This window comes from Carassius carassius, chromosome 14 (genome assembly GCF_963082965.1).
Source record: "Carassius carassius chromosome 14, fCarCar2.1, whole genome shotgun sequence".
Lineage (NCBI taxonomy): Eukaryota > Metazoa > Chordata > Actinopteri > Cypriniformes > Cyprinidae > Carassius > Carassius carassius.
The window spans coordinates 26,156,840-26,180,770 of NC_081768.1; the positions used below are offsets into that span (position 1 = coordinate 26,156,840).

At 38.3% G+C, this 23,931-nt stretch overlaps 1 protein-coding gene across 4 annotated transcripts in view; it reads right to left on the reverse strand.

Moving 5' to 3' along the window:
- pde10a (phosphodiesterase 10A) overlaps positions 1–23,931 on the reverse strand; it is a 132,744-nt gene that overhangs the window by 43,693 nt on the left and 65,120 nt on the right. For all 4 annotated transcript variants that reach the window (XM_059566793.1, XM_059566790.1, XM_059566791.1 and 1 more), the window contains exon 2: positions 19,163–19,294. In XM_059566793.1, the coding sequence (XP_059422776.1) occupies positions 19,163–19,247 (85 nt within the window). In that variant the 5' untranslated portion in view covers positions 19,248–19,294. The remainder of the gene's footprint in view (positions 1–19,162; positions 19,295–23,931) is intronic.

Here is a 23,931-nt window from a genome sequence, read left to right on the forward strand (position 1 = left end):
CCCGGTAAACATTTGACTATGGTGGCTGGTGTCTCTATATTCACGTTCCGTACAATAGAATCACCAATAACTAGAGCACTTTCATCAGGTTTCTCAGTGGGATCATCACTGAGTGGGGAGAACCTGTTTAATGTTTTGATCGGAATAGAGGAGCGGTGTTTTGACCCACGACTACGCTGCCTCACCGTCACCCAGTTGCCCTGCTGCAAGGGCTCTGTTTCCGGAACCGAACAATGTACAGGAATCCCTGAGCTAGACGCATCCAAAGCCGTATCTAGAGCCCTAACATTCTTACTGTCCTCAATTAAAGTTTGGATGCGTGTCTCTAATTCTGAAATCTTCTCTGTCAGCCTAACTATTTCCCTGCATTTATCACATGTGAATCCCTCATCAGCGACAGAGATAGATAAGCTGTACATGTGGCAAGAGGTACAAGTAACAATGACGGGAGAAGCCATTACTCACCGTGCTTGATGAAAATTCTTACTGCGGGTTGTTTGATGAACTTGTGAAAAACTGGAGCGAGAGGAGAAAAGAAAACGGCGATAGGTTCGAATGAAAACGCTAATGACAAGCTAACGAGTGCTAACGCTTTGCAGGTGTACTGCACTCACGGATATAAAATAAAAGTGAACGATCAAAGTTAATCTGTTAAGATTGATCGATAATATCAGAAATATTGTGTGAATTAAGTTATATTTTACCACTTTAAAAAACAGAGAGTGATAGTAAGATAAAGATTCTAGAGAAAAAATAAAATAAAAACAGCTACACGGAGCTACGATTTGCTACAGAAGGCCAACAGGAAGTAGAGAAAACACTGTCCAACAGCGACACAGGCAGGAGTCATGTGTTTCTGAACACGGGTGGAGATAGGACAAGCCGTCTCCAACCCATTCGCCAGATCATGTGCGATTCCTGCGAAAACACGGTCGCCGCCGTGCCCCAGCGCGACCGCAACCGCAAGATCGCATGCACGGATACACTCCTCAGAGCGTGCCCAGCGAGAGAGCATGCAGCAGCGAGCTGTCTCAGAGGGCGAAGAAACCGCAGCACTGGTTTCCAAGCCTCGAGAACGAGCTCTAGATCTAGTAAACACGGGTGGAGATAGGACGAGCCGTCTCCAACCCGTTCACCAGATCATGTGTGATTCCCGCTATCGCTATCGCGGTCGCCGCCGTGCCTCAGCCCCAGCGTGACCGCGACTGCAAGATCGCATGCGCGGACACACTCCTCGGAGCGTGCCTGGCGAGAGCGGAGCGCTTAACAGCGAGAAAAGCACAATCAGCCCCCCGAGAGCCGACTGCGCGACTTCCACTCTTCATTAATGCTGCTTATTATAATATTAGGCATAATATGCGTGTGTAACTGGTGTGTAACTGGTGCTTGTGTGACTGGTGCTTGAACAACTGGCGAGCTCATCGATGCCTTTCCATATCAATCAATCTCCTCTGAGAAAGACAGGCAGTGCGTCGTGCCCTCTCATCGGGGAGAAAGTACCGCAAACGCGGGCTTCCGAACCCCCGAGAGCGGGCGCCGGATCAGGTGGCTAAGAAAGAAGATAGGGACTTGCTGACCATCTTACATTCCTTCCAGCAGATCCGAAAGCGAATCCAGCGAGCACAACCACCGCTCCGTTTTGTCCTCGACAAAAGCGGGGCTGGCACCGCGAGAAATGCCAGTGAAAGCTCTCTCCTCAAAAAGAGCCTTCTGAGAGTGAAGCAAAGGCTCGCATCGCAGCCGTCAACTCCCTCGAGAGCTGACACTGCGCGCTTCACTCTCAAGCAGACAACACACGAGCTGCGTGTGTCCCTACTTTTTTTTTTTTTTTTGGCAGGGAAAACACACAGCCTGAACGCTGCCTGCTCTCGCCCAAAACTTCTCTTGATTGAAGCTTTGACAATGGAGTTTATCAGTGGACAAATGACACTAAATAAGACTCACAAACAGATAGCGACTGACACACACACACAGAGCGCTTGCTGAAGACACAAGGCTGATTTCCGGCTTCGCCGCTCATGCTTTTATGCTTCCTGGTCTCTGACGTCACCCGCCTATGACGTCTCGCCCTTCCTTTGGACTGATTATACACATTATTCAGAGACGTCACGCTGGACGCGTTCCCCAAACGTTCTCGACGCAGCTCGAGTTCCTGAAGAGGAACTAATGTGATTGGTTGTTGTCACTATGATGGTCGTGTCAGCACCAAGCGTCTAACCCTCTGTAAAGCATTAAAAACCGACTGCCTAAACAAAGTAAAAAACACCTTTTCGTTTCCACAACTAATGAATTTTAGGGTTACTTTTGTAAAATTGACTGCAACCTATAATTTCTCACTTGTATAAAAAAAATGAAACCCTTTTAATACCAAACATTACAGACCTTTAAAGTCAAGTCAAGTCAAGTCAAGTCACCTTTATTTATATAGCGCTTTAAACAAAATACATTGCGTCAAAGCAACTGAACAACATTCATTAGGAAAACAGTGTGTCAATAATGCAAAATGATAGTTAAAGGCAGTTCATCATTGAATTCAGTGATGTCATCTCTGTTCAGTTAAATAGTGTCTGTGCATTTATTTGCAATCAAGTCAACGATATCGCTGTAGATGAAGTGACCCCAACTAAGCAAGCCAGGGGCGACAGCGGCAAGGAACCGAAACTCCATCGGTGACAGAATGGAGAAAAAAACTTTGGGAGAAACCAGGCTCAGTTGGGGGGCCAGTTCTCCTCTGACCAGACGAAACCAGTAGTTCAATTCCAGGCTGCAGCAAAGTCAGATTGTGCAGAAGAATCATCTGTTTCCTGTGGTCTTGTCCTGGTGGTCCTCTGAGACAAGGTCTTTACAGGGGATCTGTATCTGGGGCTCTAGTTGTCCTGGTCTCTGCTGTCTTTCAGGGCAGTAGAGGTCCTTTCTAGGTGCTGATCCACCATCTGGTCTGCATACGTACTGGATCCGGGTGACTGCAGTGTGACCCTCTGATCTGGATACAGACTGGATCTGGTGGCTACGGTGACCTCGGAATAAGAGAGAAACAGACAAATATTAGCGTAGATGCCATTCTTCTAATGATGTAGCAAGTACATAGGGTGTTATTTGAAGTGTTCCCGGTTCCGGTTTACCTAATTAATGCAGCCTAAAAATCCTTTAACGGATTTGGATATTAAAAGCATATTAAACACTAACAAATCTCCTCCTATATTAATCTTGTGCAGAAACATATAAAATAACACTTAATTTCAACGTTTATTAATACAGTATTGAGCAAAACAGGCTTAGGACCAGAAGCTAGCTTGACAAATTGGTACACATAAAAATCAAATTATTTTAACTAGGGCTCCCCTTCAGGAACTCTGGATGCAACGAAATGCTATTGGAAAGCATTTAGCGTGACCCCTCTCTGAATCACGTGTGTAACCAGTCCAATGGATGGGTGAGACGTCACGGACAGGGTGATGTAGAAACTAGGAAGCTTAAAAGCATATGTGATGGAGACAACAGCAGCTTCTGTCATTCACTAAGTGCTATATGTGTGTTCTATTTATTATTGTTTGTCAAGGTTCGCTAAGCATGTCTAAAGCAAAAAAACAAGTCAAAGCAAAGGAAGAGAACAAGCAGCAATTTAGACTGTGTTCCTCACTGCCCAGTCTACATTACGGGTAGGGATACACACAGTCTATGTGTTGTTTGTTTGGGAGTGAAGCACGCTGAGTCAGCTCTTGAGGAAGGCTGCCAGCTCAGCCCAGTTAACTGCCCGGTTGGTTCAAAGCTGGAGTTCTTGCAAGTCCGGTTCTCCACATGGTTGACCCATTCCACCTTGAAGGTTTACGTGGTGGCTATAGCTGCTAACATGCCCCTCTAGCGAGACCTGGCCATGGTCCTGGAGGCTCTCTGCAAACCTCCCTTTGAGCCCCTCCCCCCCATGAGATCCTTCCAAAGAGCTGCCCTGTGAAGGAAGTCTGACCAAGTATTTTTGTGCTATGTTCCTTCGAAAAGGGGTCTTCCTGCTACCAAGCAGACCCTCATCCGGTGGATAGTGGATGCCATTTCACTAGCTTATGAGTCCTCTGTTCATGCCAGTCACTTTCGTGAGGTTCTATGTCCATGCCACTCCTGGTTCCTCTGTTCTCTTGCCTTAGCTGTGCTTTTTCACACTAGGCAGGGATTTGTAAGTCTGGAAGCATGGCTAATCTCATTCCCATAGCATTTTGACGCAGCTCGAGTTCCTGAAGGGAAACATACTTAGGTAATGTATGAAACCATGGCTCCCCGAGGGGACCAGATGCTTCGTCTCATTGCCACAATTCTGGCATCCCTGCGAGGGCTACCTCTTTTTTTCAAGAAGCTACTGTGGTCTCCACCGCACATGCTTTAAAGCTTCCAGGTCTATACGTCACCCCATCCATTGGACTGATTACACATGTAATTCAGAGCGGGGTCACGCTGAATGGAGTTCACACACTTCTCTCCAGAAATATGGCATATAGTCTTAGAGTTTGCACTTGACTAACTGGGGCCCAGGTCAGGAAGCTGACAGACTGGCTAAACAGACCATCTGCCACCTCACCTCACACCACAGAAATCAGTTAATTCACACTATGGAGACTGTGTCTGTTCCCCTATCTAGAAAATACAAAAAAATGTCTAAATCAATTTAAGAGTAACAATTTAATTAATGTTCAACAAAAAGAAAAATTATGTAATACAGATAAACAAATGGTAAAGCTTGTCTTATTGAATATCAGTTCTCTTTCTACGAAAGCACTTTTTGTAAATAATATGATCACTGATCATAACCTAGACGTGCTCTGTTTAAAGGTAAAGGGGGAGGTGTTACTACAATTTATAAAAATATTTTCAGTATTTTTCAGAGGGTGGGCTTCAGGTATAACTCGTTTGCAGTAATGGTGCTTCATATAACAATGTCTAGAGAAACAAATAATAATGATAAATCCCCTGTAATGCTTGTACTGGCTTCTGTATACAGGCCACCAGGGCACCATACAGAATTTATTAAAGAATTTGCTGATTTTATTTCTGAGTTAGTGCTAACTGCAGATAAAGTTTTAATTCTTGGTGATTTTAATGTCAATGTTGATAATGAAAAAGATGTATCGGGATCAGCATTCATAGACATTCTGAACTCTATTGCGGTTAGACAACATGTGTCAGGTCCTACTCATTGTCAAAATCATACTCTAGATTTAATACTGTCACATAGAATTGATGTTGATGGTGTTGAAATTATGCAGCCAAGCGATGATATCACAGATCACAAATCAGTCTCGTGTAAAATTCATACAGCTAAAACTGTAAATTCTACTCCTTGTTACAAGTATGGTAGAACCCTCACTTTTACCACAAAAGACTGCTTTGTAACTAATCTTCCTGATTTATCTAAATTCATTTGAGGCCCGGAGAAACATAACAATTTGAAAAATTAACAGAATGCATAGTCGATATAAACAACTGGATGACGAGTAATTTCTTACTTCTATTTCTTACTTCTGTTCAAAGGCTTGTTCAATCCAGTTGGCTAGCCATTGAATTGGTTCGTGAATCAGTTTGAATGATTCGTTCAGTATCCTGCCGCGCGCGATGAGCGTTTGAAACGGTTCACTCAGGGTCGTAACGTTAAAGAACAGAAAGAGCGTTGAAGACGTGGCTGGATCTGTACTGAATTGAAAGCAAGTCTGCAAAGGCTATTATTTGCTTGCGATGAAGATCTGTATGGGATGAACACTACGTGCGCTGTCTACGGTTCAACAGGTATAACTTGGGCTACACTCGATTACAGTACACGATACCACTATGACATTAGTTTGTTTTACGTGTAACTTATAACAGAGGAGAACCAAGTTGAATGCAGCTTCCAAAAGACAAAAAATAGCCGATTAATATTTTCTATATTTGTTACAATCACACCGGTGTGAGAATTCAGTGAGTCATATCATTAGCTGCTAAATTCAGATCTGTGTTCGCTTATGGCGGTGAGCCAGAGACAGACGCATTTTTACAGCAGTGCGCATTATAAACAATCACACAAGATTCTGTTGAGCTTATTAAAGCATTGGCCAATCAGAGGTGTTCCGATGAGTCATCGCTGAAATGCCGGTGCTTCCTTCACTCACTCACTGACGGAATACCTCTTTCTGGCGAATTCTCTCTTCAGAAACAACAAAGTGCAGATGTGTGTGTACGAATCTGTAAATAAGATATTGATTTCACAGTGTTAACAGGTTTAGTGATTTTAATTGGAGTTTCTGAGAGTGAGTGATAGACTGTCAGTGAAAATGATCTTTGATAATGTAAATGTTATTTGCTCTCTTTCTGAACAATGAAAGATTAGTAGCAGATTTTATATCACATTGACTTTCAATGTTAAATTCACATTTAACATAAAGTAAGTCGTATTAAAAATATGTTATGGCATGACAACTATATTACTTCCCAGATAGCACACGTACGTCTACAAGATGTCTGTTATAGATATCTTGATCTGGAAAGCATCTGCTGTCTACAAACGTCTGACAGACGTCTTTCAGATGTCAGTTTTGCATACATTCCCAATCACAAACATCTTATAGACATCTAATAGACATTTATTTGACATCTAAAAGGAAACGTCCTATAGACGTATTGCAGATGAGCAAACACTCTAAAAAAATACGTCTTGCAGATGTAAATGCACACTTCAAATAGACGTCTCTGAGATGTATGTGTGCTATCAGGGTTAAGTAAACAGACAGGTTTTTATAATAAATTACATAATTAGGCTACTTTGACCATCACATATTATAATTATTAACAATTTATGAAAAGTGAGAATCCAGATATTTCATTATATAGTTCATGCTTCTGGGAATGTTTCTAATAAAAATGAAAAATAAAAATAAATAATAATAATGCTTAATAATAATTTGCCAATATGCTGTGGCTGCTGTGTGTCACATGATGACCCCCCATGCCTAGACACAATTAATAATGATATTTCCACAATATTTACGCTTGCAGAAATATACATTTGTTTACATTTTGCAGAACAGATGAAAGAAGATATGTCAATGTTTGGTTCGTTATGTTCAGATGTTCAGTAACTTAGCGGTTATGTTAGGAGTTTTCACTCTTCTTTGTGTCAGAGGTTATTTATACATATATAATACATACTTATATAATTTATTTCGTGATGCAAATCAGAATTTTCATCAGCTGTTACTCCAGTTTTCAGAGTTATGATCCTTCAAAATATAAATCTAATATATTGATTTATTACCAGTGCTGGAAACCGTTTTGCTGCTTAATATTTTTTTGGAACCTGTGAGATTTTGTTTAGGATTATTTGATGAATAGAAAGATAAAAAGAACATCATTGATAGTAAATTAACATATTGGAATGATTTCTGAAGGATTATGTGACATTGAAGACTGAGTAAAGGCTGATGAAGTGTATATATATATATATAGTAAAAAAGTATCGGATAAAAAATCTACTCAAGTAGTTAGTTACTAGTTACTTTGGGTCATATATACTGAGTCTATTTTTATTTAGATATATAGATAAAATGTATGTAATGTATGTGTGTGTGATATATATATATATATATATATATATATATATATATATATATATATATATATATATACACACACACACATAACATACATTTTACATACATGTGTATATATATATATATTGTCATCTAAATTACGACCTATGCTCTCAATGTCATAAGCAGAAATATTAATTCATGTGTTCATGACCTCAAGGTTAGATTAATGGGTGGTTGTTCTTCACGCTTAATAAACAAACTCCAGCTAGTCCAAAATGCAGTAGCAAGAGTTCTTTCTAGAACCAGGAAGTATTACCATATTAGTCCAGTTCTGTCAACACTACACTGGCTCCCTATCAAACATCGTATAGATTTTTAAATCTTGCTTATTACTTAAAAAGCCCTTAATGGCTGCTAAATTCTAAAAACTCTGGTAATTTGATGATACTAGCATATCAAAATCAACTGCAGGTGGCAGATACTTTTCCTATTTAGTGCTTAAACTCTGGAATAACCTACCTAACTGTGACGAGTGGGGCGGGGCTGAGGGATGTGGGAACACGAGCGAGACACCTGCGACCCACCACCGGTCTCGAGTCCCACAGAGGAGATGGAAGGATATAAAACTGGAGCGACGACAGTGAAGGATGAGAGAGGACCAGGCCTGGGCTTTAGTTTATGTTTGCATTTTATTTGTGCGCATCAGTCGTCCGTGAGGGGCTGATGCACTGTTTTGTGTTTATTTTGTTATTAAAAGTCTTTCATTTTGATTGTCCACCTGTTCCTGCCTCCTTCTTTCCGAAGATTACGGAGTTTTTATTATTACAGTGGTGCCGAAGCCCGGGAGAAGGAGGGACGCGCTGCTCAAGATCCCTCGCCGCTGTGGTGAATCCGCAGTGCCATCGAGCTGGCGAGGAGTGTGCCGCCATGGACGCTCGAGGCGGTGGGCTGGAGTGAGTTGCCGGGGACGGCCGAGCTCGCTACCGGCCGCCCGCGATGTGGAGGGGCGGCTGCCATCCGTGAGGGAGCGGAGGAGTCGGCGCCGTTCGCCAGAGAGCCGGAGCCTGCTGCCGTTGCCTGAACGGGGAGGAGCAGGGAACGGGGGACTCCTGCCGACTGCCCAAAACCGGAGGAGCCGTCGCCGTCCACCAGGCGGCGGAGGAGTGTCGTGCCGTCCGCCGAGGGCCGTCCAGTGCCACCGCCAGGCACCGCGGAGGAGATCACCCAGTTGGTGGAGGGCCGAGCAGCAGTGCGTCCGGGAACCGGAATTTTTTTTTTCCTCTCTCCCCTCTCTCGTCTCTGTCGCTCCTCCTTCCATCTCCTTTTCTCTCGCCTCGTCTGTCCTACGCCCAGGTTCCCGCAGGTCCCCGTGAGCGGTCCCCCCCGGAGGGGGGAGGGGGGGAGGGGGGGAGTAGAGCGCAGTCTCGAGGGTACCCCCCGGCCTGCGAGGGGCGATGGGGGTATGTGACGAGTGGGGCGGGGCCGAGGGATGTGGGAACACGAGCGAGGCCGGAGGAGTGATTGGGAAATCAGCGACACCTGCGACCCACCACCCAACCTTTTCCCAAGATTTTTTCTCCATTTTGTCACTGATGGAGTTTTGGTTCCTTACCACTGTTGCCTCTGGCTTGCTTAGTTGCGACACTTCATTTACAGCGATATCGTTGACTTGATTGCAAATGATTGCACAGATACTATTTAACTGAACTTAGCTGAATGTTGACATCACTGAATTCAATGATGAACTGCCTGCCTTTAACTGTAATTTTGCATTATTGACACTGTTTTCCTAATTAATGTTGTTCAGTTGCTTTGACACAATCTGTTTTGTTTAAAGCACTATATAAATAAAGGTGACTTGACTCGACTGATGGAGTTTTGGTTCTTTGCCGCTGTCGCCTCTGGCATGCTTAGTTGGGGACATTTAATTTCCAGTGATTTCGTTGACTTGATTGCACAGATAACTGAACTGAGCTAGATGATGACATCATTGAATTCAATGAAACTTTTTGCTTTATTGACACACTATTTTCCTATTTAATGCTGTTCAGTTGCTTTGTTACAATCTGTATTGTTAAAAGCGCTATATAAATAAAGGTTGAATGCTTGAATGCGTTTCCATAACATTTCAATGTAGCGTCTTGTTCCCTCAGGGAAGACGCTGAAAAACAGAGGCATAGAATGCAAATAGTAAAGTCCACTAGATTTTTACAATTAAAATCAATACATTGTTGTCCATATTGAAGACAACTAGAAGTGTTATTTAGGACATTGTACAGAGAAATGTGGGTAAAATAGACCCAACTTTTTAAAGTGACATCAGTAGTATTTTTAATAACTATTAACACTGCAAATTAATTCTTCTGATGCACTTCTCACAAGTGAAAATTGTCACAATGCATTATGGGATTTTCTTATATCTGAAAGGTTTCTAGCAGACCTGGGATGTCTCAAAATGCAGTTCCACTATATTTCAATTGTCCACTTTAGACATTTCTCTACTTTAAGTAACTCTGCAACAAACTCTCATTATAATCTGCAACTATACTGTATGTCAACTAACTCTCATGTACTTGCAAAGTTACTTATAGTCAATAGAATGTCTGTTGGGGCATCAAAATACAGTGTTCGCAGATATTAAGCAGACAGTCTACTATTATTCTAATGACTACCAGTTGATATGTAGTTACAATGTTACTTGTAGTAAGTAAAGTAGACTATTAAAATAAAGTGTTACCTAAAATTCTTCCTACATTGAAAGATCTAGAAGTTTCTCTTTGCCCAGGTTCTGCTGAGCAGCTAAGAGAGGGCAATATTCCACCTTGCGCCACAGGCTACCTATGCTCACGTCATACTCCTTCCATTTCTGGTATTCCCAGATGGAAATGTTTGGTAATCAATGCAGGGACTTGCAGATGTGTTTCTGTCCAGCTCTCTGTGGGCAAATATCAGCTCCAGATCCTTTGTGTAAACTGAAATGAAAACTCTCAATTCAGCTTGAAAAGTAAAGCAGATATCAGCAGTTTGATCTTGTCAATAAGTACCTTATTGTGGCAGTCAAAAATAACGATTACAGTAATGCACCTACAATGAGGTAAGGCATTACCCACAATTTCATATAAATTCTTCTCAGTGTCTGCGGCATGCCACAGATGCTGTCAATAGAGCTTAACTTATATTTAACATAAAGCTTACCTTTCAACAAATACTTTCACTTTATCCTAGCTTAATGTGCAGACACAGCTATCTAAGCCATTCACAGACTGATTTTCCTACTGTGACTTGGCGTTTTTAGAACATCTTTTTGAGCCAAGGAAGTCTGAACACCTGAAGAAAACTGTCAGTATTCCCATTTATCTCAATGAAGGCTGCTTGGAAGGTGCATATAGCACATTAACTACACAACCCTGAAGCTGGGCACACCGTTATAGAAAAAACATATTAAAAAAAGAAAAAAAAAAGAAAAAAAATTCAACCAAACCAAACTAAACAAAGCAACAAAACAAAACACAAAGCAAAACACACACACACACACACACACACACACACACACACACACACACACACACACACACACACACACACACACAACAAAACATGTTAAACATCTTAAAAAATAAAGAAATAATAATAATAAAACCAAAATTAATAGACACTGCTCTTGATTAATGGTGCATGTGTAGATGTTTGAGAAACCAATTTACAAAAACAATTTTGGCATATTATTTGTAATTTTTTTTAATTTGATGGGGCAATAGACATTAATATTACATAACATTCAAAATGTGCCATATTTAGCTAGTTAAATTGTCTAATTTTCATCCATAGTCATATTTATTACTATTTATTTTGTCAACAAAATGTTACAATCTATGAATTAATATCATCAGTGCTTGAAGTGGGCCGGTATGCACCGGTGAGCACTACTGGCACTTCTATATTTTAGCCTATTGAGTACCTTTTTTTTGTGTGTACCGGCACTTTTTGATATGTTGCCGTACTCAGGAGTAAAATCATCAGGGTCTGGGTGATTATATGATCCCATATATGATTAGAAAGGACACTATATAGATCTCACTACCCAGGAAGGATCACCTCTCATCTCAACCAATCACGTGAATGAATGCAAGCGGACTGTGTGGAGTGTGAAAGCATGTCAGGGGAGGCACACAGTAGTAGAATAATATTTAATTGTTGATTAATAATTTCAATCAGTACTTTAAAATGAAAATAATAAGTTAAAATGAAAAGAAGCAGGCTTTTGCAATCACATCATCCAAGTCCAAGGATCTAGTCAACAAATTCAAACAGTAAATTCAAAACAGTGCTTATGCAGAGAAAACCATTTCTAGATTTCATAATAATTATTAATTTTAGTATGTAATTTTTGCTTGAAAGCAAGAGTAATGTTGATTATGCGGTGGTCAGAGATTTAGCAATTCTGAATGGATCCATAGAGTAGTAATGGCAGGTGAGTTAGTGGTTCTGTTTTGTATCGCAGCTTGACTTGAGCTAATTTGTTTTGAAAATATTATTTAATTATTGATTGATTGATTGATTGATTGTGGCATACATTGTGAATTATTAAAAAGTACTTATTTCTTTAATATAAATAAATAATTAAATACATTAATTCGTCAATATGGTATTACGGAAGTAATGTAATACTGTTTCATGTTGAATTATGGATCAGTGGTTTAATAATGGTGTGGTGGGCAATGTACCAGACTGAACCAATAAAATTTCCAAACGGCAAATTCTATTATACCTTAACTAATTTGATGAATTAACTGAATGTATTGAAGAATGTACTGAATTCTTAGAAGTTCTTAAAAATGTGTCCAGACGTTCCCTGTCTGGCGCCGAGCTAGACACAAACCACACATTCAAGCAGCCTCCTCTTCTATTATTGAATTACGGCACATTTCAGGATTTTCTAGCTGCACGTAATTGGCGGCTCTCCTGTACGGCTTGGGTCATCAGGGCCACTAGGCTAAAGACAGACTGAATGAGTAGGTCATGAATCACGCTGTGCATGTGTGTTGGTGTTTGTGTGTGTGTGTGTATGTGTGTGTGTGTGTGTGTGTGTGTGTGTGTGAGACAGCGAGGCACAGGATCAGTCCAGATGTAGGATTTCTCTGGAGGCAGAGCGGCGAAAGATTTGGGATTATCAATTACTCAAAGATCGCATGTGTGTGAGAAGAAAACAGGGCCAGGGGAACGCTAGGTGGAAATAAGGTGGAGTGAGCAGACGTCACTGGGGCCTTGGGGGTTCTTGTTAGTCTCAACTAAATCACAGACACATAATCACATACTGCACACACACTATCACACACACAGTGATGCATCATTAGTAGTGCTCACTAGTATTTAGAGTTAGGGATTTGAACAAACCACTAAGCGTAAGTATTAAAGGATTAATTGACCTCAAAATTAGAATTTTGTCATCCTTTATTCACCCTCATGTCATTCAAATCAAATACTACTACTTTACTTGTCACTCTTTTCCATCAGTGAATAGGGAACAGAGCTTTCAGCCATCACAAAGGACACAAAGCACCATAAAGATATCCTATAGGAAGTATACATACTTACTGATTTAAAAAAATAATAATATTCAGTAATATTATTGATTTAACATTGATACTGTTGGATGAGAAAAACAATGTGAATCGAATTAAGCTGGATAGTGACACTAACTTTGCAACAACATTGAACTGAACTGAATCAGCACTGATTTAACGAGTGTTGTGATCTTTCATTCTTTCTTTCTTTTTTCTTTTTATTTTTTGGGCATTATACTGTTGTCTAATGCAGAGCTGCTCATAGATCCGTGTAACAACACTGAATTAAACTGAGCTGAATAATGAAACTATTGTTTTTCTCCACAGCTGCTCATAGCTGAATTGAACTTGTGTCATAATTGATGAACTTTGCAACATAAACAAGTTACTGAAATGAATTGAAACAACATTGAGCTAGATTGTATCTAGATTGTATGAAGCGTTATAGAAATAAATGTGACTTGACCTGCGTCATATTCAAAGTCTTATGAAAGCTTTTTATGATGAACGGACTGAAATTTAAGTCATTATTTAGTAATAACAGTCCTGCTGAGACTGGATCAGTACAATTTATTATTACGCTGATATATATGAACTGGATCAACAAATTTATTATTAGATTATTATTATTAGATTTATTAAAGCAACATGAAGTTTAGGTATGAGGAACACGAGGTATTGGAATGACAGAAATACATATTTAACCATAGCCGGGTTTCCATCCAAAGTTGCGAATTTTACTTATGTGCAAAATTGAAATATCACATAAAACATTTGCGAATAAGCACCATTTCCATCCAACAAGTCAAAGAGAACAAAATCGTCACTTCCTGGTAGAACTGGCACTAGGGCATATATCACTATGAAAAGTAGGAGAAACCCCTGAATATAATAATTTTCAAAGCCCTACATAAAAAATTATTTGCACCAGAGTGTGAGCAGATGTAATAAAATAAATGCGGTCATAGCTTTCGAAGGTGGATGCTGCTGTTTGGGAACACAGTCGTGTAACAGTTCAGGGAGGCAATTATACAGAAATACGTTGATGACAGACTTTGCTTGGACATTTCAAAATGACCATAACATTTCAGAAGCTGAGGATTGAAATTGGTCCACTGGTTAGGTTTTGCAGTACCATAGTTTCAACCTGTCCTCCAACCAATACGCTCGTTTAGGTCGTTTGTCCAAATCCCTGAAATACGACCCATCAGAGCGTATACTACAATTGCGCCCCTATCGGCAAAAGGTCGTTTTCATATTAATGTTTTGTATTCTTTTATTTGCCCTCTGGTTTGCGTTTCGTGTAGCTCAGTTAGTAGATTATTGCATTATACCTTGATATGTAATCATGCTATCATGGGTTCGATCCCAGGGAACGGATGTGCACGAAAATGTATATGCTCAATAAATCATAATTTAGCATGATTTCTGTGAGGGTTAGGTTTAGGGGTGGGGTTAGGTATGGTCATTCGAACGAATAAGCCACCTAGTAAAATATGTAGGAAATACTGTGAGATCAGTGTAAAACGCCCACACATTGCATTTAAATAAACTTGCGTTTTGATTGGTAATGACGTTATACGTCATTTCATGACGACAGATGCAACGCGATACTATCATTATTTTTACGCCCGCTAGAGGGCGCTTAACTTTAAAACGTAAATATAGGTCGTAATAAATGCTTGCACAAACGACCTATATGGTCGTTTTTTGTTGGAGGACAGGCTCCATAGTTTTGATGCAGATGGAGGAATTTACTCGACAAATGCGTTTCCATCTCCTTTTAGTCGCATTAACCCTTATTCGCACAAGTAAAAATCCACCTCAAGTGAGCATAAAAACTTTTTTGCGAATTAAGGAATTTTATTCGAAATGTGTAATTTCCATCACTCGTTTCTGATGCGATACTTCAAAATGCGCATAAAAAGAGGGTGATGGAAACATAGCTCTTGACAACTCCTCCTTCACCTTGTGCTACAGACATGTATATACATTGTTGCTTTTTTAAAAAAAGGAACCAACTCATATCTACAGACCAGGATGTCCTAGAGAATAAATACACCTAAAATACACATAAATATCTATAGATCATTTGTTAAAAACAGCTAATATAACACTAGTTTGAATCATTTGAAAGTCAACAAAGAGATAAAGGCTAGAGTGTTGGGAGTGTGTGCTTCCAGGGTAAAAACAGTCACAAGACATAAAACATGACCGATCCTGTATCCCAAAAAAAAGCTGCACCTTTAACAACAAGCACTTTTCATCATAAATTTCAAACCAAATAATACAAAATAAAAAATAGGATAAGTGTCTTATTGAACAGACGTTGACCTCTGAATTGTAAGTCTAGTCATTTTCCATCACCAGCAACAAGATCCATCCTTGAAAACACTTGAAGGCAGCGTTGAACCCTTGAAGACCCTGAGACAGAATTAGAAAATATTCTAAAGGTCCTGTCCTTTAGCCTATTGATTTAACAAATCATTCAGTGTCACATTGTCAGAACTGTTTATGTTGCAAGCCTTATTTTTAATGCTGAGGTACTTCAGAAGCTAAGACTACCACATTCAGGATCAGAGACAGAGAATATACACTAGAAATATTCACATGCATATGTATACCAATACATATACAGTATACTGTATGATGCGTGAGACAATGCACTCACAAACAAAAAGACTGATGGTACTTTGACTCTAGAATCTTTATTGATTTCAAAAGGGCCTGACATGCTAGAGGTATTACAGGTCACAGTATTTGCAAAAGTTGGAACAGAAAGATACAAAGAGCATCACATGAACTGAAGCCACTGGCCTTGCTGTTAGGCCTGTAATGAGGCTCTCAACAGAGGAATGAATCATATGATGTCCGGGTATCTCCACAGCTCAAGACTCCAGATTAGGACAACCTATTATTAAACTAATCAGTGATCTCACAAGTACACTTGTGACCTATCGAAATAAAAGATGTTCAGATTTTACGTGGAATTCTGGAAAAGCTTTGCTTTTGTTTTTCTCAATTAGAGCCTTGTGAGTAACCTGCACCGATTGACTCATGAATGCGGGTTAATTAAAAAAATCTTGTGCAGTTAAACAACATATTCTTATTGTGCAAAAGTACATTAAAACATTCTTAATTTTGTTAATTTAGTGAACAACAGTGAAAAACCTTTAACAATGTTCCACACCAAACATCAAAATCTGATATACTGCAAATGGAAAACAGAGATAATTATTAGGATTTAAAAGTTGTTGTGCTAAAATCTCAACACAGAACAGGCCTCTAGTCAATTATTTACTAACCCTTCAATTTTATCATTTTTATTTTTAATTATTATAATAATTATCATAATCCTAACCAACATTTTCAGATACTGCATTAGAACTACTTCTAAAAGCTGCACTTGACTGTTTAAAGGACAACTCACAGACTCATGTAGACCTTATGTAGCTCTGCCTATTTTGCCTTTTAGTTTTCCACAGCGTGATGGTAAAATGTTATGGATTTATGAATGAATTGCTAGTTTTAAAATATTCCAGGTCTAATGACATTTATGACATTCGGTCCAAACATTACAATGCTCATAATAACTTTTGTTAACTCTACAGTAAGCAAATACACTTCACCTCATCTTCAACAGTGATGACATAGAAATATACAAATTTCAAGCACAAAATTCTATAAATGGCTCTGGAGTACAAGGTCTATAACAATCAAAGAGAATTAAGCTTGGAACTTCATTATTCCTTATATGATGTGGTAAGTGAGCACTGTAGTACATGACAGAAGACATCAGAGGTTTTCAGCTCTCACAGGGAGGGCCTGGAGTTCATTGTTATTGTGGAAGCTGTTCACAGAGTTTATTGTGTACTAATGACCCTGCCCACACAGAATGTACACCCCCAAAATCTAATATGAAAATGCTTTTTGTTAATAAGTCTAGCACTGGCAGTCCCATTGGGATCATTTTTATATATCAGGGTATGTTTACAGAACACCAAACGTACCCAAAATTATTTTAGAACTGTTTTTAAAGCAGTGTTGTGTAAATGCCTCCTTAATTTATTCCACAAAATTCTGGGAAATTAAGAAAAAAAAAAAGAAAAAAAAAAAAATATATATATATATATATATATATACAAAAATTATACTTGAAACTTGGAACTGGTAAATCCTAAATTTGATCACTGAGTTGTACAGCATGAAAAAAAACATTTATTTATATATATATATATATATATATATATATATATATATTTTTTTTTTTTTTAAATGTCTATCATAAGATTATCAGCATTAACATGATGAACATATATGAAACATCATATGAAATGCAACGTGTCTTGGTTGATTGAGCTCACATTCTAAACCATAATCTATGGTCAGTGAGAAAAAAAAAAAACCTTTGAGCATTGACGTGCACAAAGAATTTGAAAGCTAACATGCATGATAATTCAAAGCACTGTTTGATATGCATCACAGGCCAAGACCGAATCTGGCACACATGGTTTGTAGAGAGACTGATGTTGAAACGTTGCCTGAGAAACATCCTGCTGCCCAGCCGAGGTTAACCATCAGCCGGCAGCCTGTGAGAGAGCGCTGCAGCACTCATGCACAAAACATTCCCAAAATGCGACACATTCACCCTCCTCCAGTCCCCCTCCCGACCAACTGTATGCCCCTGGAGGTTGGCTCTGACGTCAGTAGCTGAGCTGGGCCGGCCGCCAACCCTGTGGGCCCTTGATGGATGTGATGGGTCGAGTGGAGCGGGCCGCGGCATGAAGCATGTTGTGCACAGAGAAGCCAGTCCCGCTTAAACAGCCTTAATGACCCATAAGGACCCAGCAAGCCCCCTCTCCCATACTTCCTAACCCTTTAGCCTTCTGCAATCTTTGCTGTTCAGGTTACATACACACAGACGCATGCACAGGAGAAGTTCAAAACAGAACTGTATTGTGCCATTTAGATTTCTGTCCATTTGGAAAAGATACAGTATACTGTATGGCTATTAGATTAAGATATAAAAATGTAATTTGATTTAATTAATACATGTTTACATGTGTATGAATATTTGTAGTAATAAGCAAGCATACAAAATGTATTTGATTCTAAAATGTATCAATGTACCAATATCTATCCAAATAGAAATATGCAGTATGTGTGTGTTACTATAAAAAATAGTTTAATATAACTTTAATTATATATTAATTTCAATTTAAATATAATGTTCTCAATCCCTGATATGTTCTCAATTCCTTCAGGATCTGTGGTATTTTAGTATCTCTGATATACTAGTGATATATGTTTTATTAATATTTTGAATTAGTTTTTATTTGTATGTTTTATCAATTCATCTTTTGTTTTTTAAATGTCTATATAGTTCATATTTATTTTAATTTGAGTTGTGGTTTAGTTGTTTTAGTACTAAAATAAAACACAAAAAGTGTTGACACAAAAAAATAAAAGTTTACTTTATAAAAGTAAAAGGAAAAAAAAAGAATTAGTGCTTTAAATTAAATTTTAAATGCACTGAAATGACCACAAATTGCTGATGCCCAGCCTAGTAGATAGAGCTAACACAGGGCAAGATATTATAATAGTACTAGCCATATTACCAAGGGACAGAATTTGTTCCAAAATACCATAGTTTGAGTGGATAAACAAACCTTAGACATCAGCAAAAAAAAAACAAAAAAAAAAAACAAGATATGAAAAGTGCTTTTTACTCTTTTGATTAACCGATTTGAATCATATCATTTTAAGTCATTTTATTACATGGCTAGCTGTATATTTTATCTCAACTAATTGTTGCATTTTTAGATTGTTTTTTAGGACCAAACCAGTGACCCATCAGCTGAGAATCATTGTTATATATTTACATACAGTACGTTAATCAGCAAATAAGCATAGAAACATAACACATTCATAATATGTCCACAATATGTTCATCCTCAAAATTAAATCATCAAAAGTAAACACAACACTATTTTTAGAGCATAGGGCTCTTAATGAAGAATATTGGAGCACACGGCCATGAGTCCGTACCTGCAGGCTGGCTGCTGTTCTTCCGTTTCAGCCATCTGTCTACGGTCTCTGCACTCACACTCTCCAGCACAAACTCATCCAGCATCTGCGGGTTGAGGGAGAGATAAGCCTTCACTTTCTCATCCGTCAGACCTGCAACAGAGTGAACAAGATTAGTTTCTTCCTTTCACATTCATTCAAAAAATAAATAAATAAAAGAACATCAGGCCAGTGTGAAAATATCAGGATCTTGTCAGTGCATGTCCACTAAAAAACAGGTCAGCCTCTGCCGCGGTTCTACATGGTTACAAGTTGTTATCCATTGTTCCTATTTCTACAGAGAGCATTCCTTTACTGGCAAAATATATGGGTTTGTTCCATCTGAGAGTTACCTAGGTTATGCAAAGCTGGCAATAAAAGAGAGGTGAAAAAAACAACAAAAAAACCCAGGCTTGATAACTGAACATATTTTCGTTGTAAATAACAACAAACAGGGTATATGGGTATCTTAAGTGTGATTCTCATTCACAGAGAGTGTATATAGTCTGCCAGAAAGACACTACAAATGGCACAGGGAACAAGTTCGCAAAATATAATTTCACTGGAAATGGACATTGAAATGGAAATGGACAGATGTGCTTGGTATTTTTATTAAGCTTCATTCATGACGGGACATGGGAGTAGTTACAAGACTGTTGTAGTTGACTATAAAGCACAGCTTACACATACAAATTACACAAATTAAATTATATTGGACTGTACTGTATACTGACAACTGTTCATGCAGCTGCATGATGTTTTTATTTATTAAACTTTTTTATTTTTTACTTTTGTTCTGTTCATAAAGCGATCATATTAGAAGAATGTTTTCAGCTGTTGTTCACATTTAATTTAGCCAGTCAATTTAATTAATAATTATTTACAATCTTATTTACAATGACGGCCTAGTAGCTAACTATATAGCAGGTAAACTTTTATTCTACTTTCATACTGTTGGAAAAAGTCCATAATGACATCTGCAATTTTGAGTGAATCATGCCATTTATGTAAAATTGTCATGTCATTCTAATCATGAACAAAACCAATTTGATGGAGGTTTAGAGGATTCAGGTTAGACTGGAAATTTAAAAGATTGAATGCATTGGATAAATCCACGGTTTAATACACGGTTTGGTCATATGACAGATGCTGGCAAAAAAGTTGGGTGCTGCAAGGCTCTGTGCTGGGACCACTTTCATTATGCAGCTCAGTGTGTTTTGGGGATGCACAAATGATAAATATCATCTGATATTTAATGCATATCTTGTTGGCCGTTGTTCACTGACAAGCTACACCAAACCACGATCATATTTTGTGCATGTTATGCGCAGCTTGTCAGTAAACAAAGGCTCTGTGTAATAAATGCTGCTCTACGTGAAATCACACACGTGTAGATTTACCGCTGATTACAGAACCAGCATTATTTACAAGATGCACGATAAATATCGGGCGATATTTATCATTCATCCCTAGTGTGTTTATAGTAATGGAGTCATCTCCAGCAAGCAGGAAGGCCCTTATAGAGGCACAGGAAGAAGATGGACAAGCTGAATGTGCTTAATAGACAATTAAGTGTTTGAGAGCTCACTAAGTGCTGTTGTTTATTGTCTTTGTTGTTGGGGCAAACATCCATTTACTAGACCATTGCTGAAGCCAAGCACATTTCAGTTAGCGAACAACAAAACAACCCATGCTTTTGTGGGTAGTTCTAGTAGAATTTTTATTTCTATTTTTTAGGGTCTGCTTTTACCATGCTTAACCCTTGCAGCCCTTTCATAAGTAATACTTAAATGTTTTCAACTTTCTGCTAAATATAAACTGCAATTATTCATAAGCTACAGACAAAAAATGGCTAAAACCTACAGGAAAAACTATATTTCATATATACTGTACTCTTAAATTTCTTTCAAGCCTTCAGACCCACTTCTACAGTCTACATCAGAGATCACAAATTAGTGAATGGTGTTTTTTAGAAAATTTAATTTACACAGAAATTATGCTGGTTTTCCTGTTTAGAATTTACTACAAAGTATTTCCTACATTTAAAAAGAATTACAGCTGCCAGGTTAAACATAATTATGAGAAATTAAATGTGAAGTTCTTACATCACAACAACAGTGCAAGGTATGACTGACTTTACGTCAATGGAAATGCAGAGACTGGACCTCCAGAAACTTTAAATGAAATACCCTTGTTCTACACAAATTTTTTTTTTTTTTTTGTAAAATGCCACGATGGACTCAACTAATGTGCAAACTCAGAGAGAAACACAGCTGGAAGGCATGTGTTCCACACCATACAAACACACACACGCACACAAACACACACACATACACACACACACACACGTTAGCAGGAAGATATTGAGACACAAACTAACCCACAAGAGCTCCCACAAGCAGACAAAGGGTAGTAAGAGGCTACAGACTGTTTTGGTGCACAACAACAAAGGACAAAACAGATGGGAATGGCAGAGCCTCCACTCTTTGGACACTAAATCCAAACCAGATGTGTGAAAAATATTCATATCCATACTCAACCTCAGACACAAACAGCTGTATACAGTATCTTGCAGAGGTTGCACAAGTAATCATTATACATTAGACTACAACCCTCACTTACTTCCAACAAGGGCTATCCCAGACTAAATTAAATGTATTTTTTTTTTATCTATTTTGATATTTTCTAACTTCTTATATAAAAACTGCAAATTTATTAAACAAATAAACATAAGGTAACAATTTAGAATAGGGACAAATTCTCACAAATTAGCTAGTTGCTTATTAGCATACCTAATAATGACAACATATTGGCTGTTTATTAGTGCCCATTATAAAGCCCATGTTCTGCAAGACAATATTCTACATCCCTAATCCTACCCAATAACTTTTAATAAGCAGCAAATTATGAGATTATTGAGGCAAAAGTCAAAGTTAATCATAATAAATTTTAAGAAGATTCTTTAATTTTGTTATAATTGTATAGCTTTTATAGCTTTGTCCCTTTGCTTCACATTCACTTCACAATGTATTTGATTAATTAGGCTATGTGATGTATTAGTTGGTTTGTTTTGCTCTAAAACATGCATCATGTTTGACAAAATTATAGAAATATTATGAAAATTGTAAAAGTTGTTTAAAATTTAAAAACTGAACTTCAATTGACTTTAATGCTCCATCTCATAACTTAGCTCTTCATTACTATGCATACTATTAGCACCATGTTCATTTTCATGATATTTAGTAAATAATCAAATTATAGTAAGTTCACATAAGTTAACAAAATGCCTGAATTTGACCAGGTATTTCTTTTGATCTTTTGTTAAGCCCTTTTATAGAAATATTTTCTTAAATTATAACACAAGCATATTCATATTTTAAGCATAACAGGGATCAAAAAGGTACTGCTGAACAGGAATGGCCCATCCTATGAATTATTCCTCTTGGAATCTCTCGGTTCTTTCATTAAACTCTCATTCACATATGTCTTCTGGTCTATTTTTGCAGGGGCACTTTAAAATGTTATTTTTAACCATCATTTATAATTCCTATTAGAATGCTTTTACTGTTTGAATGTATGTAAAAAACAGAAGCATGGAAAACACCTTTTTTCTCTCAAAATGATGCAAAGCATTTTGAATTATCTGTAAAAAAAAAAAAAAAAAAAAAGTTCTGTAAATTAAGGAAAACGTTGGGTTAAAGCAACCTTTGATAGCTGATTTTAGCTCAGGGGGAAAGAGCATGGTGATGTATGGAGGCACAGGTCTGTATTCACAGAGAGAGAGACAGCAGAAGCAAAAAACAGAGGGGGCCAGGGGCTGCTGCCGACTGATGCTGTCCAGACACGAGACACAGCTCTTCAGGAGCGCAATGCCTCACGAGACTCCCAGAGCCAGTGCTGACGCACATGGGCAGAGAACACTGCTTCATAAATCAGACACTGGAGGGGATGCAGACACACAGGCTGAGTGCACGAAGAGAGAAATTACACATTTGCCGGCTTTCTGTGAGGTTTCCTGCAGCATGGACTCACATTTCACAGAGAATCTCACCAGATAATTGCTGTTTGTGTCTCTCTTCATATTAAAACATTTACATGTTGTATGTTTAATGACATATTAATGAGTACTTAAATACTTTTGGGAAGACAACTAAGTCTATACAATTGCTATATGGCATGAAATCATTGCCATATGCTATATGGCATTACATTTCTTTGGCTTATTCTTTATTATTATCTTGCATGCATTTTGACCATTTAAATAGAATGACTACATGGAATACTTATTCCTTTAAAAATGAAAGGTGATTAAAATGGTTTCATTTGGCACCACCAGCAACATAATTCTGATGCATGCAAAAAAAAAAAAAAAAAAAAAGAAACCCTTTGCTATTGGATGGCAAACCCCAAACTTGTGGCGTTGGTTAAGCTGATGCTAACTTGTCTGGTTGGTCGGGATGTTCAAACTAACAGAGGAATAGTTTAAAAGTGCCACATACTCAAAGTGGTTTTAGGAAAATAATTATACAAAAAAAAAATTGTGTTTGCATATCCATCATCAGTTGATTCAATCCTGTGTGTTTATTTCTCCTGCTGAACACAAAAGAAGACCAAACCAACTGTTAACCAAACAGTTGCTGCAGCCATAGACTTCTATGGAATTTCCTCCCAATACTATGGAACTCAATGGCTACCAGCAACTTGAGTGTGAGTAAATGATGACAACATTTTCTTTTTTTGGGTGAAGAGAA